This window comes from Diaphorina citri, unplaced genomic scaffold (genome assembly GCF_000475195.1).
Source record: "Diaphorina citri unplaced genomic scaffold, Diaci psyllid genome assembly version 1.1 scaffold1703, whole genome shotgun sequence".
Lineage (NCBI taxonomy): Eukaryota > Metazoa > Arthropoda > Insecta > Hemiptera > Psyllidae > Diaphorina > Diaphorina citri.
Genome location: NW_007379129.1, coordinates 15,717 through 34,857, shown reverse-complemented (window position 1 = coordinate 34,857; position 19,141 = coordinate 15,717). Strand labels below are relative to the sequence as shown.

The following is a 19,141-nucleotide window of genomic DNA, read 5'->3' as shown; positions in this document are numbered from 1 at the left end:
GAAAACTCAGACAAAGTTGGTCGAAAAAATTCATTTTAATGCATTTTCTCTCTATTTTCCAGTTTTCATAAAATTTCTCCAAGTTTTTTTTTTTTTTTTTTTTTTCAATATATATCTATCTATTCAAAAGTCAAAGCCTGGGTTTTCAGGATATATTATAATTAGGTTTATACTCGTAGCTTCTTTTTTTACAGCTTTCTTAAGTGGCAGGGTTCTCCTGGAGGAGCTCTTACACCCAAGCACTAAATTTTTCTTTCACTGTGAGCCTTTAAGATATTTCCCCCCTTTTTAAAAATCGCACGACACGCCACGGATTTTCACGATTATATCCTTGACAATAATACTTTGCCAGCCTAGTTAGCTTAGTTGGTAGTGCGTCTGCCTTGTAAGCGCTAGGCCGCGGGTTCGATTCCCACCTGGGGCGGTTTTTATCCTGATGGGATAATGTTCGTTCTCGGAACGGCCGGCTTTCTCCTATCCTGTATTCCCTCTTTCGGGACGGTAAGACAGTTCCTTCTCTCTTCGATTTCGGGACAATAAGACCATAGCAGTTACAGTTCCCTCTGTCAAACCTCTTCAAAAAAGAAATAATTAAAAAATAATACTTTCATTTTTTTCCTCAGCTATTGAAGATGACTACACGGGTCCAGCATTAGAGAATGATAAAGTCACGTTGAAGTTCATGACTGACCTCATGCAGACGTACAAAGCTCAGGGTAAACTGCATAGGAAGTATGCGTACAGAATCCTAATGGATATCAAGGTAGGTGTGTTTTTTTTTTTTATATAGGTACTATGAAAATTTGAATTTCCTGTCTTGATTTGTCCGTTCGCTTCGCTACTGCATTGCCGTATGACGTACCACGTACCATGTACAAACAACTACGTCTTTCAAATTCTGTAGTGTTGGGATTCGCTGGAAGGCCTGGAAAACAAGAAATAATATAAACCAATTCTCCTTCGCCTTTAGTCAAATGGGAAGTATTGGAACAAGCCGTACGGACCGTACGCTAATGAACATTTCCGAATCATTCCGAATTATTTTTTTAAAAATTCCTAAAGGGATGGTGGGGGGGTCGTAGAGTTTACAGCAGTTGCTTGGTGCTGCGCGGCCAAAAAAAGTTTGAGAACCACTGATCTACGTTATTTTATAGGCTATAAATTTCCTCAATAGTACTAGCTAGTGCCTATTTCAATGACACACATATATATCGGTAGGTACATAGCCTTCAAACGAACATAGATAAGTAAATAGAGAACTGCCAAACGTACCCAAACGTAAGGCCGGTAACTCACGCTCCAATTGTCTGGCAGACCTCCGACCGCCCCACTGAACCGTGTGTGGCGGAAAAAGCTTCCGACTTTCAGGTCTCTCGGACGGTCTGAAGACCGAGACCAAGAGACGTTCCGACTATCTGTCAGACCAACTGCGGCCTTCGGGTACTAAAAATAACTAGAATAGAATATACCTTGTTTATACTGCCAGAATGAGACTGAAAAGTCCCTTTACTCCCGCAGTCCAAACAAGGTCTTATATATTTCATAGGTAAAGTTTACAGATAAGTTTATAAACCTTGCTTAACTTCAAATTGCTTTTTTATCAGTTTTCAGACTGTCTAAAAAACCTAGAAGTCCGAAGCTCTTTCGGTGTTCGAACAGACCTAAGTCCGTCAGAGCGTGAGTGGCCGCCCTATTACAGGTAAGTAAATAATGAACCATCAAAGGTACGTAGGTAAGGAAACAGCTTGGTTATCGTAAAATAGTACTCGTTGAAAATGGTAAAGTTGTAAATCCATATAACGGGAACTGCTCTCTGTAGATCGATTTAAAGCTTCTACAGAATTATAGTGACGGAACACTTGGACTTTAAGGGGGAAGCCACATGTATGGGAACACGTGTTGGGTTTGAATGGACACTTGGGCTTAGCCCAGTGGCGTAGCCAAGAATATGGAATGACTTCCCCTAATAGTTCATTATTTGTCTGGCTGGGGACGTTAAACAGGGAGTAGCCAACTTGGTGTTGCTGGGGCACTTTAAACAGGGAGGATACCAGCCTGAAATTTCCCTTGCAAAAAAGAAATAGCAAAAGTTGAGTGCGAAAGGCATCCACTTGTAAAATTTCTAACCAAAACCAATTGTCAGCCCAAAGCAATGAACTTAAGTAAGGTACATAGGTAAGGAAACAGCTTGGTTATCGTTAGGGCTGATTGAGAGGCTGGTGAAAAACGCCGACCCCGTCTGTACACGGGGAAAAGCGAAGAAGAAGAAGAAGAAGAAGAAGAAGATTATTTATTCATTATTATGGTACAAGCTTTCCGGCAGTCCGAATCCGGGGGATGGTCGTTCCAAGATCAAAGACCACTACACCACCGAGGCAGGTATATAGTGTATAGTGGATCTTCCTTCGCCACTGATTGTCAACGTCCAAGTTCTACATACATATTATATATCCCACTTCTCCACTCGACCTAGTGCACACAGCTGCTTGGCAACCTATTCCCGATAGAGAGTTTTATGAGTGTGGGAATGTTTTATCTTTACTGGACTATTATCATCACAAGATTTCTTTTCTTTTTTTTTTCTTTTTTTTGAAGAGGTTTGACAGAGGGAACTGTAACTGCTATGGTATTATCGTCCCGAAATCGAAGAGAGAAGGAAGACAGGATGGGAGAAAGCCAGCCGTTCCGAGAACGAACATTATCCCATCAGGATAAAATCCGCCCCGGGCGGGAATCGAACCCGCGGCCTAGCGCTTACAAGGCAGACGCACTACCAACTAAGCTAACTAGGCTGACTGGGGGACCTTAAACAGCCTGAAATTTCCCTTGCTACAGAAATGGTTTCAGGCCCCCTTGATGAACCTAGGCCTGATGACCCCCTCCCCTCTGGAAGCCCCTGGACCTGCCTCGGTGGTGTAGTGGTCAAGACGCTCGCCTGGTAAACAGGAGGGCGTGGGTTCAATCCCAGCCAAGGTATGGAATTATATCCTCAAAATAATTTGAGAATTTGACCACAATATCAGAATAATAGTAGTAGCCTACTGCTGGAGTAAAGGGACTTTTCAGTCCTATGCGAGCAGTATAAATAAGCACTATTGTTATTTCATACCCAGGAACATAGAGTTAACAGTGAGGTCCCGCCTATTAGCATCCAGCTTCCAATCCTCTGTGAATTGAACTTCAGCATGTCTCCCATCTGTAGTGACATCTATCCTCAACGTGGTGATCTGAAATTTTCAATTGAAATTATTATTAGATGTTTTATTTAGCAAATGAAACTGGGATGATTAAGAGGCTGACAAAAAACGCCCACCCCGTCTGTACACGGGAAAAGGCGAAGAAAAAGAGGAAGATTTAGCAAAGAAACAACTGCTACATTAGACGCATATGGTCTGTGTGGTATGATGCCCATCCCGTAGTATGCCTCTCATCAGATGGGCAATAAGAGCCACAATAATTCCCATTTAGATGCAGGGTTAATGAGTAAACTAACTGTAACTTACCCTGGCTAGATTCTGTGAAAAGTTTTTACTGCCAAAATTACTCTGTAAAGGACGGATTTTCTTCTTGTTACAGATTGAAATAATGGATGCAGGGTCAACACGAGAACACCAGAAATAAATCCATTGGAAAATTTGCAATCGAAAAACGAGTGCAAATTTTTAAATAATATGGGGGCACGGTTGGTCCAGTGGTAACGCGCTTGCTTGCCATGCAGAAGGTCCCGGGTTCGAATCCCACCATCGACAAAAATGAACTAAAGAACCTAAAAGTACATTAGTACTTACAGGGCTTTATTCAGAAAGAGAAATAACTGTTAATTGTAATGAATAAACTTCTTATTATTATTGTGTCTCTTCTCGCCCATCTGATGAGAGGCATTCTACGGGATGGGCATGCTACGACACAGACCACATGCGTCCAAAGTAGCAGTTGTTCCATTGCTACGAAATAAAAACGGCGGTGGAACACTCATCTTTTTTATTTTTTTTTTTAAATAAATTGTACAAAAATACATAAATCTCTTACAATAACTCACAGTACCTAAGAATAATACCTAACCTGCATCGGTGACTCAAAACAGTACTGTGTACTTGTTTCAATGAGTGATGAATTCAAATGACCGGGAGAGAAAACTCAGACAAAGTTGGTCGAAAAAGTTTGCGGAAAACTTACTCGGAAAAAGTTGGCAGAAAACAACTGGAATTATAATTGTGTTAAGCATAAATGCTTGTCACAAATGTCGTTCCCCACTTAAATTACCACGCTAAATTTTATGACATGACTTGGACTCGAACCACCAACCTCCAGATTCAAAGTCCACCGTGCTAACCACTGCACCACTGAGGTTGGTGGCAGAAAACAACTGAGAAAAAGTTCGGAGAGAACTTACTCGGAAAAAGTTGGCAGAAAACAACTGAGAAATACTTACCACTTACCTACTCGAAAAAGTTGACAGAAAACTCACTCAGAAAAAGTTGGCAGAAACTCGGAATAAGTTGTCGCAAAACAACCGAGAAAGTTTGCAGAAAAAAACCACCCCTGTCCCCTTGTTAATTTTAACATTCCTTCTGTTTTGTATGAAAATTCACTCTTACTATTCTAGGCGTTTTAAAATTATTGGTATCTAAAAGTCCCATCTACATAGCCCCCTGCGAAGTTTACACTTAGGTGTTCAGTGATCTATAGATATTTAGAAGGAGACCAAAACTTTGGCACTCTACCTACTGTACAAGGAATTTATTTATTTGTTTGCACTCTAAGCGACAGGGCCATGTGTGATACAAGGAAAAAACTGATTTCACTGACTCCTAGGGTAATAGTCTTCAAGTCAAAACTGTGAATTCCAGTTCGCCCCCTGATGTTCTGGGTTTGATTCTCTCCGATTCCCGTTTAATTTATATGAAAACATTTTTTTTGATTCTGTTGTTATTTCTTTGTATTGTATTAGTTACAAAATTAGGTATTTATAATAAATTGAACGAACAATTGAAATTTTTAGACCTTCCTTGTTTACAGTTATTTGCTTTAGGGTGTTTCTCCTCCGGAACCAGCATTAGAGAATGATAAAGTCACGTTGAAGTTCATGACTGACCTCATGCAGACGTACAAAGCTCAGGGTAAACTGCATAGGAAGTACGCGTACAGAATCCTAATGGATATCAAGGTAGGTGTTTCTTTTTTTTTATAGGTACTATGAAAATTCCGGAACTGAAAAGTAGGTAAACCTAGGTTTTGATTTGAAGCATCAGTTTCTTCTTGATTTCTTCAACTAAAGTGTCTCTGTTACCAGGGTGAACCTAAAATGAAGAAGAAAATATTATGATTATTATTTTTTTATAAAGAAGGAACTGTCTTACCGTCCCGAAAGAGGGAAGACACGATAGGAGAAATCCAGCCGTTCCGAGAACGAACCTTATCTGGTTAGGATAAAGTCCGCCTAAGACTGGAATCGAATCCGCGACCTAGCGCTTACAAGGTACCCTCCAAGATAACTAGACTGGCATTATTCATTTTTTAAATCCCTCTTGTTTATATTCATTTCTGCTGTAAATAAATGAGGCCAGATGAAGCCCTTGTATAAATTGTGGTCATAATATCCGACAGAATAAATAAGGTCTGGGTATATAATAAATTCTTCATAAAGCGCAAACACTTCAGGCAGAGGGCAAAGGTAGAGTTGAAAATGTTACAATCAGGTTAAAAGTATGAACCTACCCGAATAAGGTTAGGTCCGGCTTGAAACTTGAGCTTTTCCACTAGGCTTGAACCCCGGGTTGGCACGGTAGCTAGAATAACTTTCGGACTTTGGAACACCTTATGTACAGCCGATTCGAATGGCTTACTGAAGAGTTCCATCTTCCCGATTTCATCCAGGATGAGCACTTGACATGAGTTCAGCCTCTGTAATAATAGGGTGTTTTCAGCTGTAGCCGAATGGTGATGGCACAATAAAGAAAGAATATCTTCTTTTTTTCTGCCATACACCGGGGTCATGTTTAATAGGCTCGTCCTGAACCGCAGTCAACCATCGTGAGGACTTTTTCTTTAAAAGGACGGTATCGCATCAGATGAGATTTATCTCATGAGATATCTCATGAGTTAAATCTCATGAGATAAAACTCATCGTGTATGGCCGGCCTTAGGGTGATAGGTTCTGCAGTCATAGTCCTGATATATCTTTTAAATTACCTACAAAAAAAAAGAAAAAAAAAATCCTTAACCTAGATTTTACACAGCTCTTCAATGGGGACTTCGTGGACAGAGGCTCATTTTCAGTTGAGTGCATCTTTACCCTGTTTGGATTCAAGCTGCTGTATCCCAATCATTTCTTCATGGCACGAGGTAGGTAATGGAAATTTACCAAGAGTCTTAACTAGGGAATCCCATCCCGGGATTGGAAAATCACAATCCCGATCCCGAAAACAAAACGGGATCCAAATCCCGGAATAGATCAGTTGTGCTCATTTTCAGTTGAGTGCATCTTTACCCTGTTTGGATTCAAGCTGCTGTATCCCAATCATTTCTTCATGGCACGAGGTAGGTAATGAAAATTTACCAAGAGTCTTAACTAGGGAATCCCATCCTGGGATTGGAAAATCACAATCCCGATCCCGAAAACAAAAACAGTTTCCCTAGTGTTAACATGAGGGGCCACAGCACGTTGAATGCATCAGTTCCCGATGGACCACGGAAGTTAAGCAACGTTGTGCTTGATTTGTATCTGGATGGGTGACCTCCTGGGCAATCGCGTGCTGCTGTCTTTTCCGAGTGCCACTAACGTCCGTCCGTCCTTTCCCTGTCGCGTATAATATCTCTAGTAGCGCGGTCAAACTTTCTTGACTTGGCGGGGCGGAGCGCTACCGCGCTCCTTAATTTTCATTTCGGTAAACTGACCACTGCTCTAATAGAGAGAAACATTTATTTAAATATATTCAAATAAAGCGGCTGCCAGTCTTTGGCTGGTTACAGATCACAGCAAAACAATCAATCAATTTGAAATCATCAATTCTCGTGGGGGGGCGTCTTTTTCCTTTTCCTTTAATCTTTCTAACATGTGTAAAATCAAGTCGTTGGAAACTGAATAAAGCAGTCGTCAATTTCCCGAAAGGAAAACACACCTAAAGTGGTTCGACAAAAAATTTACTCTCGTGTTTTGAATGCCGATTTTTCAGCGGGTTACATTCTGATGTTCTCGTGTTGATCCAGCACCTAAGAGGGAAGTATTGTGTGTCTTATTGTTTACCTATCGCCCATCTGATAAGATACACATTACATACGGGATGGGCATGCTACGAAACAGACCTTCAAAGTCCAATGTAGCAAATGTTTCATCGGTACCTACGAAATTAAAAAGCTGTAAAACATTTTTTTGAAATAACTCGAAGTAGGGGTTTAACGTCCCTTTTAACTAGGTGTTCTCTTGACGTGGGTTTTAACCCACTATTCGGCGACAAGCTACCTGCCTCAATTTAACCTCACTCATCCTGAGACGCACTGCTTGAAAACCCGCTGACGAATCCAAAATAATCCCTGGGAAACAAACCTGGCTTTGTAAAGTGACCGTACGTCTATTTCTGATTCTGACTTGCTGACTTCGCAGGATGTGGCAAAACCACATTAGTTCACAAAGCCTACCAGTCGCTTCTCTCCAGTGGTGTCAAGATGGAAGGGTTCTACACGGAAGAAGTGAGAGCAGGGAGCCAAAGGTCCGGGTTCGATGTGGTTCTACTCAATGGAGGACAACGGGGCCCACTGGCCCGAGTCACGTGAGTAGATGGGGCCTTAGGTAAACAATAAGACACACAATACTTCCCTCTTAGGTGCTGGATCAACACGAGAACATCAGAATGTAACCCGCTGAAAAATCGGCATCCAAAACACGAGAGAAATCTTTTTGTCGAACCACTTTAGGTGTGTTTTCCTTTCGGGAAATTGACGACTGCTTTATTCAGTTTCCAACGACTTATTGATTGTTTTGTTGTGATCTGCAACCAGCCAAAGACTGGCAGCCGCTTTATTTGAATATATTTAAATAAAAAATGTTTCTCTCTATTAGAGTTTAGAGCAGTGGTCAGTTTACCGAAATGAAAATACATGTTATTTTCCCTACGTATTTCTTACCTGGGTCTCCGGTCAGTAGAATGGTGTTTAGTTTGCTATCCGCGCCACTCATGTTGATACTGGAACAGAATTATTGGAAAATATTGGGAGACTGACGTAAAAGGACTTTTCAGTCTCATTCCCTAGCCCATAGTTTATAAACCAAATCATTAATTATCGAAACAAAATCCTTGGAAAAGAAAGAGCAAAGGTTGAGTGCGGAGGCATCCACTCGTAAAATGTTTGTAGCCAAAATCAAATGTCAGCCAAAAGCAATCACCCTAGGGCTGATTGAGAGACTGACAAACAAGCTGGGCCCCTAACTTCTACTAATGACGAAGAAAACAATATCGACGGCGTGTTTTCTGCATGTTTCTTAGTTTGTTTTATTTAATTTCAAAATAAAAGGGTATTTCTTCCCTATTTTGTTCTTTTGTACTACTAAATTTGGCCCTATTTTCATTGTTTTTTACGGAATTTCGGTTATATCAACTTTTATACAGAGCCTCGATAGTATCAACTACCCTCGGTCCTAATTAGTTGAAATAATCGAGGTTCTACTGTATATTCTATTCTATGATCCCAGTACACTCACCGAGATGAGGGAACATATTAATCTCCAACATCTTAAGCATCATCTCTTTGCTAAACGATCCGCCCAGAATCTTGTTCAACTCTGTCCAAATACGTTCGCCCGATATGTTGTGCAATCCGTCTAGGTTTTTTTTAATAGCGGAGAGAACCTCTTCCTTATGATTGTTGGGATTATTGCAAATACGAGCGAAGAATCTGAAATCAACAGGCGAAAGGGAATATGTAGGTACCTATAGGGATTTTTTTTCATTTTTTTATCTAATATATAACAAGCTGGGCCCGTGCCTCCGGCAACCTCATCAAAAAAAAAAAAAAGAATGAAAATCAAAATCAAATCATGAATCTTTGTGGTAAAGCAGAAAGCTTTTTCACAACTTTGTGGGTATCACAGTATTACAAGTCTTTCATTTACTCAATCATCATATTTATTATCGCTCGTCTCTTCGACTTGTAATACCGCCACTGGTCGCTACTCGATTAAAGTAGCTACTCAATTGTCCTCACGAGGCTGAGTGCACCCCGAACTCCAAGCACAGAGCCGAAAAAACTTCGGCCCCGCCGGGAATCGAACCCGGATCTCCTGCGTGCAAGCCTAGTGTGATACCCAAAAATAATAATAAACTACATTGTTGTCGTTTTCTTGCCTCTAATTTCAGCCACATCCGGACGTAAAGGCAATGAAGTACGCGGATGCCATGATGAATTTCCTGTCTTGATTTGTCCGTTCGCTTCGCTACTGCATTGCCGTATGACGTACCACGTACCATGTACAAACAACTACCACCTAATTGTCTACATGCCCCTTAACCTACTGTATACTCAAAACAGTACTGTGTACTTGTTCCAATGAGTGATGAATTCAAATGACCGGGAGAGAAAACTCAGACAATGTTGGTCGAAAAAGTTGGCGGAAAACTTACTCGGAAAAAGTTGACAGAAAACAACTGAGAAAAAGTTCGGAGAGAACTTACTCGGAAAAAGTTGGCAGAAAACAACTGAGAAAAACTTACCACTTACCTACTCGAAAAAGTTGACAGAAAACTCACTCAGAAAAAGTTAGTCACTTTGCCCAGGTCTTTGCCTCCTGAAACAGAAAATGTCAAGATGAGAGACCAAAATGTAGACCCAGAATGAGATATATAGAGATATGATTAGTGCTGATGTAAGAAGAAGAGGAGAAGACCTAGATAGAATTGAAGATGTGAATAAAATACCTGGACAGAGTGTGGTTTAGAGGTCTTGTGAATCGACCCTTGAACATACATACATATCCTCAGGATATGTATGTATATCCTGAGGATATGTATGTATAAGTATTTCACCGCGCCGCCCACCGTTTTTATTTCGTAGCAATGAAACAACTGCCACATTAGGCGCTTGTGATCTGTGTCGCAGCTTGCCCATACCGTAGTCCCTCAGATGGCGAGAAGACACAAAATACTTCCCAATTAGGTGCTGGGTCAACACATGAACACCAGAAAGTAACCCGTTGAAATATTTGCAATCAAAGTTAGAATGCAAATATTTTGTCAATTGTAGGATTCGAACCCAGGACCTTCTGCATGGCAAGAAAGCGCGTTACCACTGGGCTAACCATGCCCCCGAGTATGTGCTATTACTTCGGCTGGGATAGAACCCACACACTCCTGATTACCAGGCGAGCGTCTAACCCACTACACCACTGAGAAAAATAATAATAGTGCTTATTTATACTGCTCGCATAGGACTGATGAGTTTCTTTTAATCTGGCAGTAGGGTGGGCTACTAACACAATGTTGAGGATAAACTTCCATACTTCGGCTGGGATTGTGTATTTGTGTAACTGCTAAGATCTTATCGTCCGGAAAGCGAAGAGATAAGGAAGACAGGATTGTATAAATAAAACTATTAAAACTTTTCATTCATTCATAGGAGAAAGAAAACAGGAGGGCGTGGGTTCAATCCCAGCCAAGGTATGGAATTATATCCTCAAAATAATTTGAGAATTTGACCACAATATCAGAATAACAGTAGTAGCCTACTGCTGGAGTAAAGGGACTTTCAGGAGAAAGACAGCTGTTTCGAGACCAAACATTCAGGATATAAATACGCCCCTGGCGGGAATCGAACCCACGGCCTAGCTTGCAAATGAATGTAATGTTGATATTTACCGACTGTGCCATACTGGCGTATAATATTTCCGTTCATAGGGAAAGTGGGAAGTCGCCACTTGTGAAAATCTTTGATCAGCTCTGACTTCTCCTTGTACTTCATCAGTTCTACTATGTACTCGCGCATAGTGGTCGCTTTCAGCTTGGAGAACAGGAGCAAGTTCTGGTATAACCTGAAACAACGCAACGATAGAATGGAAGAAATTATGTACATATTTTAACAGGCTGTTAGCTTAACAGGAGTTCTAATGACTGAATAAATATTGGTGAAATCCAACATCAGGGTGGAATTTTATCATCAACATTTTTTGAGAATACTCCCGGGGTAAAGGTTCTCTTGAGTCCTATTTGAGCAATGTAAATTCTTCCTCGCTTTTTTCCGTGGTGACTGTTTTGGGCTGACATTTGGTTTTGGCTACAATAAATTTACGAGTGCCCTTTGTCATTTCTTAAGAAAGGGAAATTTCAGGCTGGTATACTCCCTGTTTAAAGTCCCCCAGCCAGACTATATTTGGGTATTGTAAATGAGTACTAGTACTATAATTAGGTACTGCAATATTGAAATAACTGGCTGTTAGCTTAACAGGAGTTCTAATGACTGAATAAATATTGGTGAAATCCAACATCAGGGTGGAATTTTATCATCAACATTGTTTGAGAATACTCCTGGGGTAAAGGTTCTCTTGAGTCCTATTTGAGCAATGTAAATTCTTCTTCCTCGCTTTTTTCCGTGGTGACTGTTTTGGGCTGAAATTTGGTTTTGGCTACAATAAATTTACGAGTGCCCTTTGCACTCAACCTTTGCCATTTTTTAAGAAAGGGAAAGTTCAGGCTGGTATACTCCCTGTTTAAAGTCCCCCAGCCAGACTATATTTGGGTAATGTAAATGAGTACTAGTACTATAATTAGGTACTGCAATATTGAAAAAAATGTACCTATGAAAAAAGAAGAAAAAAAAAAAAACTTTCCAACACTTTCTGTTCATAGTTTACCCGAGTGACTTACCTGAGAGGATGAGGATCACTAGATACATCATGTCTATGGTTTAAAATGAATCGAGCTAGGTCTTTTTCATACGTAGATAGTTTAACAAACTTTCCAACACTTTCTGTTCATAGTTTACCCGAGTGACTTACCTGAGAGGATGAGGATCACTAGATACATCATGTCTATGGTTTATAATGAATCGAGCTAGGTCTTTTTCATACGTAGATAGTTTAAGTCGCTTGTTGAGAGTGTTCAGCTGAAAAAGCAATCACAAAATAATTAAAATATGAACAAAATGTAGATATAATTTAGAAACCAGCCCGGCGGCGAGAGCACCTACAATCCTGCCTCGGTGGCGTAGTGGTCAAGACGATTGCCTGGTAAACAGGAGGGCGTGGGTTCGATCTCAGCCGAGGCTTATGAAATTTCATCCTCATTTGTTTGAGAAATTGACCACATAATAATGGAATTCCAAGGGTTAGATGGCAGAGAACGCCTCCGGCGTTAACCTCGCCTAGCGGTTACCTTCCAGTCAAGAAACCAGCCCGGCGGCGAGAGCACCTACAATCCTGCCTCGGTGACGTAGTGGTCAAGACGATCGCCTGGTAAACAGGAGGGCGTGGGTTCGATCTTAGCCGAGGCTTATGAAATTTCATCCTCATTTATTTGAGAAATTGACCACATAATAATGGAGTTCCAAGGGTTAGATGGCAGAGAACGCCTCCGGCTTTAACCTCGCCTAGCGGTTACCTTCCAGTCAAGAGTCTATTATTATTATAAGTTGTTAAGCAATGTTGCGCGTGGTTGGTATCCAGATGGATGACCATCTGGCCAAAAATATGCTTCTGATTTTTAGTTATGTTCCCTTTTCCTCTTTTAAGACATTTTAACACTACCAAGTACGGACATTAAGTCGTTCGTGCCGATAGCCAAGAACTTAACACTATCCTGAGCCAACTAATATTTTCTCTTCTTCTCTCTCACCTCATCTTCAGTATGTAGAAGGGCAGCTATCTTTGTCATAGGTTGAACTTCCTCAGTATGATTCAGGAGTCTTTCAAATTCTGTAGTGTTGGGATTCGCTGGAAGGCCTGGAAAACAAGAAATAATATAAACCAGTCTTTCAAATTCTGTAGTGTTGGGATTCGCTGGAAGGCCTGGAAAACAAGAAATAATATAAACCAATTCTCCTTCTTGTCTTCTTCTTCGCCTTTTCCCATTTCAGATGGTTCGGCGTTTGTCGTCGGCCTCTCAATCAGCTTTAGAGTGATCGCTTTGAGGCCAACTGGTTTTGGCTGAACAAAATTTACCGAGTGGGATGCCCTTCGCACTCAACCTTCGCTATTGATCGCCTTTTCCCATGTTCAGATGGGGTCGGCGTTTGTCGTCGGCCTCTCAATCAGCTTTAGAGTGATCGCTTTGAGGCCAACTGGTTTGGCTGAACAAAATTTACCGAGTGGGATGCCCTTCGCACTCAACCTTCGCTATTGGTATGGCGTGAGGAAATTTGGGGTAGTCTTCTCCCTGTTTATAGTCCCCTAGCCCATAGTTTATAAACCAAATCATTAATTATCGAAACAAAATCCTTGGAAAAGAAAGAGCAAAGGTTGAGTGCGGAGGCATCTACTCGTAAAATGTTTGTAGCCAAAACCAAATGTCAGCCAAAAGCAATCAGCCTAGGGCTGAAGGGCTGATTGAGAGACTGACAAACAAGCTGGGCCCGTAACTTCTACTAATGACGAAGAAAACAATATCGACAGCGTGTTTTCTGCGTGTTTCTTAGTTTGTTTTATTTAATTTCAAAATAAAAGGGTATTTCTTCCCTATTTTGTTCTTTTGTACTACTAAATTTGGCCCTATTATCATTGTTTTTTACGGAATTTCGAGATGAGTGAGGTTAAATTGAGGCAGGTAGCTTGTCGCCGAATAGTGGGTGTAAACCCCCGTCAAGAGAACACCTAGTTAAAAGGGACGTTAAACCCCTACTTCAAGTTATTTCAAAAAATGTTTCACAGCTTTTTAATTTCGTAGGTACCGATGAAACATTTGCTACATTGGACATTGCAGGTCTGTTTCGTAGCATGCCCATCCCGTATGTAATCTGTATCTTATCAGATGGTAAACAATAAGACACACAATACTTCCCTCTTAGGTGCTGGATCAACACGAGAACATCAGAATGTAACCCGCTGAAAAATCGGCATTCAAAACACTGATGATTTCAAATTGAATGATTGTTTTGTTGTGATCTGCAACCAGCCAAAGACTGGCAGTCGCTTTATTTGAATATATTTAAATAAATTAATGTTTCTCCCTATTAGAGCAGTGGTCAGTTTAACGAAATGAAAGTACATGTTATTTTCCCTAAGTATTTCTTACCTGGGTCTCCGGTCAGTAGAATGATGTTTAGTTTGCTATCCGCGCCACTCATGTTGATACTGGAACAGAATTATTGGGAAAATATGGGAGACTGACGTAAAAGGACTTTTCAGTCTCATCCTAGCAATATAAATGAGGTATTTTGGGTGGTAGAGTTCCTCCAGGAGAACCTTGCCACTCAAAAGAAAGCCATAAAAAAATCCTATCCAAGCAGATATTTTTCGAGTTGTAAGTTTAAAATAAAAGAAAGAACTACGTAGGACCAAATCATTAATTATCGAAACAAAATCCTTGGAAAAGAAAGAGCAAAGGTTGAGTGTGGAGGCATCTACTCGTAAAATGTTTGTAGCCAAAACCAAATGTCAGCCAAAAGCAATCACCCTAGGGCTGATTGAGAGACTGACAAACAAGCTGGGCCCGTAACTTCTACTAATGACGAAGAAAACAATATCGACGGCGTGTTTTCTGCGTGTTTCTTAGTTTGTTTTATTTAAGTTCAAAATAAAAGGGTATTTCTTCCCTATTTTGTTCTTTTGTACTACTAAATTTGGCCCTATTTTCATTGTTTTTTACGGAATTTCGATTATATCAACTTTTATACAGAGCCTCGATAGTATCAACTACCCTCGGTCCTAACTAGTTGAAATAATCGAGGTTCTACTGTATATTCTATTCTATTATCCCAGTACACTCACCGAGATGAGGGAACATATTAATCTCTAACATCTTAAGCATCATCTCTTTGCTGAACGATCCGCCCAGAATCTTGTTCAACTCTGTCCAAATACGTTCGCCCGATATGTTGTGCAATCCGTCTAGGTTATTTTTAATAGCGGAGAGAACCTCTTCCTTATGATTGTTGGGATTATTGCAAATACGAGCGAAGAATCTGAAATCAACAGGCGAAAGGGAATATGTAGGTACCTATAGGGATTTTTTTTCATTTTTTTATCTAATATATAACAAGCTGGGCCCGTGCCTCCGGGAATTTTTTAGCCCGTAGTTTACTCGATCGTGGTTAAAGAAAAAAAATGGAGCTTACCTAATCCAAAAGTTAAAATTAAACCGAGTTTGTCTTTGTGGACCCATCGTTAGGATAAAATCCGTCCCGGGCGGGAATCGAACATTCTATTTAAATATTTATACAGTCAGGCATTCTCACCTGAAGGAAAGCCTAGTTAGCTTAGTTGGTAGTTCGTCTGCCTTGTAAGCACTAGGCCGCGGGTTCGATTCCCGCCCGGGGCGGATTTTATCCTAAAGAGATAAGGTTCGTTCTCGGAACAGCTGGCTTTCTCCTATCCTGTCTTCTTTCTTCGATTTCGGGACGATAAGACCTTAGCAGTTACAGTTCCCTCTGTCAAACCTCCCAGAGATAAGGTTCGTTCTCGGAACAGCTGGCTTTCTCCTATCCTGTCTTCTTTCTTCGATTTCGGGACGATAAGACCTTAGCAGTTACCAGTTACAGTTTCCTCTGTCAAACCTCCAAAAATAACAATAAAAAATCTCACCTGAAATACCGCAATATCCTCAGATAATCCTCCTGGATGCGAGATACAGGGTCTCCCACGAACGCACACACGCCCTTCTTCAAATCCTCATGCCCGTTGAAATAATCATACACGGTACCATCCAATCCTGAGGGGAAAAAGATTAGACACTCGATAAGACGATCGGCGGTCAGACCCGAAATTAGAATTCAAAGTTACAAAGGGATTGAATAGAATATTCAATAGACCAGTTGCGCTTACCATACCTACTAACCTACACACCAAACATGTGACTTGAGTTGAAGAAATGTGAGTCAGAATACAGAGCCATGTGTTGTTCAATGTCCACTCAAAATGAGGGTGCTAATAAGGAAGCTTTGCTTTCAAGTGAGAGGGGGAAGGAAAGAAAAATGTAAAACTAGATTTTTTTTTTTCATACACGGTACCATCCAATCCTGAGGGGAAAAAGATTAGACACTCGATAAGACGATCGGCGGTCAGACCCGAAATTAGAATTCAAATTTACAAAGGGATTGAATAGAATATTCAATAGACCAGTTGCGCTTACTTAGGTGAGGTTTCAAAGTTAAAGAGCACAAAAAATGAGGTTCCATTCCCCGCGGGGTCGAAGTTTTTTCGGTTCTATGCTAGGAGTTCGTGAAGCACTCTGCCTCGTGTAGACAATTGAGTCGCTACTTTAATCGAGTAGCGATCAGTGGCGGCATTACCATTGTAAAATGATGATACACGTAGATGAGAAACTTGGTCTGTGGCGTATAATATCTCTTAGTAGCGCTGGTAGCAATAATAATTAATAACAAAGTCACGTACAACCTAATAAGTTAGCTTACAACGTTTTCACTGTCTATCACTCACCAATCTGTACGGCATCGGTGATCAATCACAGATCACAGCCTTATGGTGGATTTCACCAACCTTCTTTCCAGCCTCAAACAGTCCGTTAGCTTAACAGCCTACAATTGAAATGGAACTTAACTGGCGTAGCAATAATAATTAATAACAAAGTCACGTACAACCTAATAAGTTAGCTTACAACGTTTTCACTGTCTATCACTCACCAATCTGTACACAAAAAGCTCAAGATGGCTAAGGTGTAAGGCAACCTTGACCTTGAGGGAAAATGCTGTTTGAATACTCACCAATCTAATACGCATATCCACTATAGTCAAGAAACCCCCCGATGGCCAACATCAACATGAACGCAAACTTGAATATTATACGCATTCTATCCCCTTTGCTCTCCCACTTGTACCACTTATAACGTTTGTTACTCAATAGCGTATCACTTATAGCGTTAAAATTGAATAATTAAAAACAAAACACTTGAAGCTTTCACAGAAACTAAATAGAACTGAATGATGACTCCGTTTTCTAGTATTGTCATTGATAAGATGATGAGAGATAAGACCTAAATATAGAGTCGGTAATGAGGTCCATTGGACATTCCTATGGGGGTCAAGTGGTAGAGAATGGATAAGATGATGAGAGATAAGACCTAAATATAGAGTCGGTCATGAGGTCCATTGTTGACATTCCTATGGGGGTCAAGTGGTAGAGAATATGTCAGAAGCATTGAATGTTCGTCGGATGGGTAAGATTGTATCTCTTCTCGCCCATCTGATGAGGGACGTGCAACGGGACGGACATACTAAAACTGCGATCTTTATCCTGAACGGATAAGGTTAGTTTTCGGAACGGCTGGTTTTCTCCTATCCTGTCTTCTTTTTCTCTTCGATTTCGGTACGATAAGACCTTAGCAGTTACAGTTCCCTCTAAAGGCGATCAAACACTCATCTTTGTCCAACAAGACGGATTCCAAGCAATACCCTCCCACAACTTTCAGTTCCACCAGAATTTCAAAAGAACAAGATCATGAATGTGATGTGATATGATGAATGGAAAGGCGAAAGTGAGGGACGTGCAACGGGACGGACATACTAAAACTGCGATCTTTATCCTGAACGGATAAGGTTAGTTTTCGGAACGGCTGGTTTTCTCATATCCTGTCTTCTTTTTCTCTTCGATTTCGGTACGATAAGACCTTAGCAGTTACAGTTCCCTCTAAAGGCGATCAAACACTCATCTTTGTCCAACAAGACGGATTCCAAGCAATACCCTCCCACAACTTTCAGTTCCACCAGAATTTCAAAAGAACAAGATCATGAATGTGATGTGATATGATGAATGGAAAGGCGAAAGATATTTTTTTTTTAGTATTAAAAGATGAGTGTTCCATCGCCGTTTTGTTGGGTAGCGCGTCTACCTTGGCCGCGGGTTCGATTCCCGCCCGGAGCGGATTTTATTCTGAACGGATAATGTTTGTTCCCCGAACGGCTGGCTTTCTCCTATCTTGTTTTTATTTTCGATTTCGGGACGAGAAAGCCTTAGCAGTTGCACTTCCTACCCTTGGAAAAAAAAAACAACAACACCACTAACAACATTGACTCACCTCACAGCACCTCCCGCTATTCTCAGCTGGTATCCATGCTTCTCAAATATCCCCGCCAGGCGTTTTAGCTCAGGCGTGAAGCAAGAATGAAACTCGGGTGAGTCTAACTTCATTTTACCATCCGGGCCACTCTTGAACCTCACTGAGTGGGGGTTCGGGGGCCGCGTAAGTAATCTAGCACCTTGCAATGTTGCGCGTGGTTGGTATCCAGATGGATGACCATCTGGCCAAAAATATGCTTCTGATTTTTAGTTATGTTCCCTTTTCCTCTTTTAAGACATTTTAACACTACCAAGTACGGACATTAAGTCGTTCGTGCCGATAGCCAAGAACTTAACACTATCCTGAGCCAACTAATATTTTCTCTTCTTCTCTCTCACCTCATCTTCAGTATGTAGAAGGGCAGCTATCTTTGTCATAGGTTGAACTTCCTCAGTATGATTCAGGAGTCTTTCAAATTCTGTAGTGTTGGGATTCGCTGGAAGGCCTGGAAAACAAGAAATAATATAAACCAATTTTTTTTTTTTTTAGCTTTAGGACAATAATTTTCTACTGCTGTCATACAAATTATCTTGTAAACAAAAGGATATCAGTAAAGAGGCTCTAAATGATTCATCAAATTTAGCCTAAAGAACACATGGGGTCTTAAGGCTTATACTCAGAAATCATATCTTTTAATCATAAGTACCATGAGAAATTGCGCATGGTATACTAAATTCAAAGAGGATTCATTCAACTCTTAACATAATGGGACTTTTGTTCTAAGCTGACAATCTAAATAAAGCTTCAAGTACTTGCACTTACGACGTAAGTCTTACGTCTTACACGCAATGTAAGTTATTTCCATGTACTAAATCAACTTCTCTGTTTAATAGGATGTCAGCTGGAGATTTTGCAGTCACAATTAAAGTGCACACTTTTATTTTTTTAGTATTATTTTTTACATTAGTATACAAATACAGATATACACT

At 40.6% G+C, this 19,141-nt stretch overlaps 1 protein-coding gene across 1 annotated transcript; it reads right to left on the bottom strand.

The window, feature by feature from the left end:
• Positions 1-9,743: 9,743 nt before the first annotated feature.
• LOC103516926 (CCA tRNA nucleotidyltransferase 1, mitochondrial) lies at positions 9,744-19,017 on the bottom strand. The gene is made up of 10 exons (XM_026829201.1): positions 18,996-19,017; positions 18,551-18,657; positions 18,171-18,238; positions 16,882-17,006; positions 15,722-15,848; positions 14,909-15,102; positions 12,819-12,925; positions 11,984-12,090; positions 10,848-11,020; positions 9,744-9,781 (listed from the first exon to the last, which is right to left on the bottom strand). Exons 1-10 carry the CDS (start codon positions 19,015-19,017, stop codon positions 9,744-9,746), a joined length of 1,068 nt encoding a protein of 355 aa, XP_026685002.1.
• Between the last annotated feature and the right edge of the window lie 124 nt (positions 19,018-19,141).

Coding starts and splice junctions, on each gene's coding strand:
- LOC103516926 (XM_026829201.1), bottom strand. CDS start 19,017: ATGGAAATAACTTACATTGCGT. Junction 18,239..18,550: donor TTCTACATACTGAAGATGAG/GTGAGAGAGAAG, acceptor TTCACGCCTGAG/CTAAAACGCCTGGCGGGGAT. Junction 9,782..10,847: donor ACGCCAGTATGGCACAGTCG/GTAAATATCAAC, acceptor TTTCTGTTTCAG/GAGGCAAAGACCTGGGCAAA.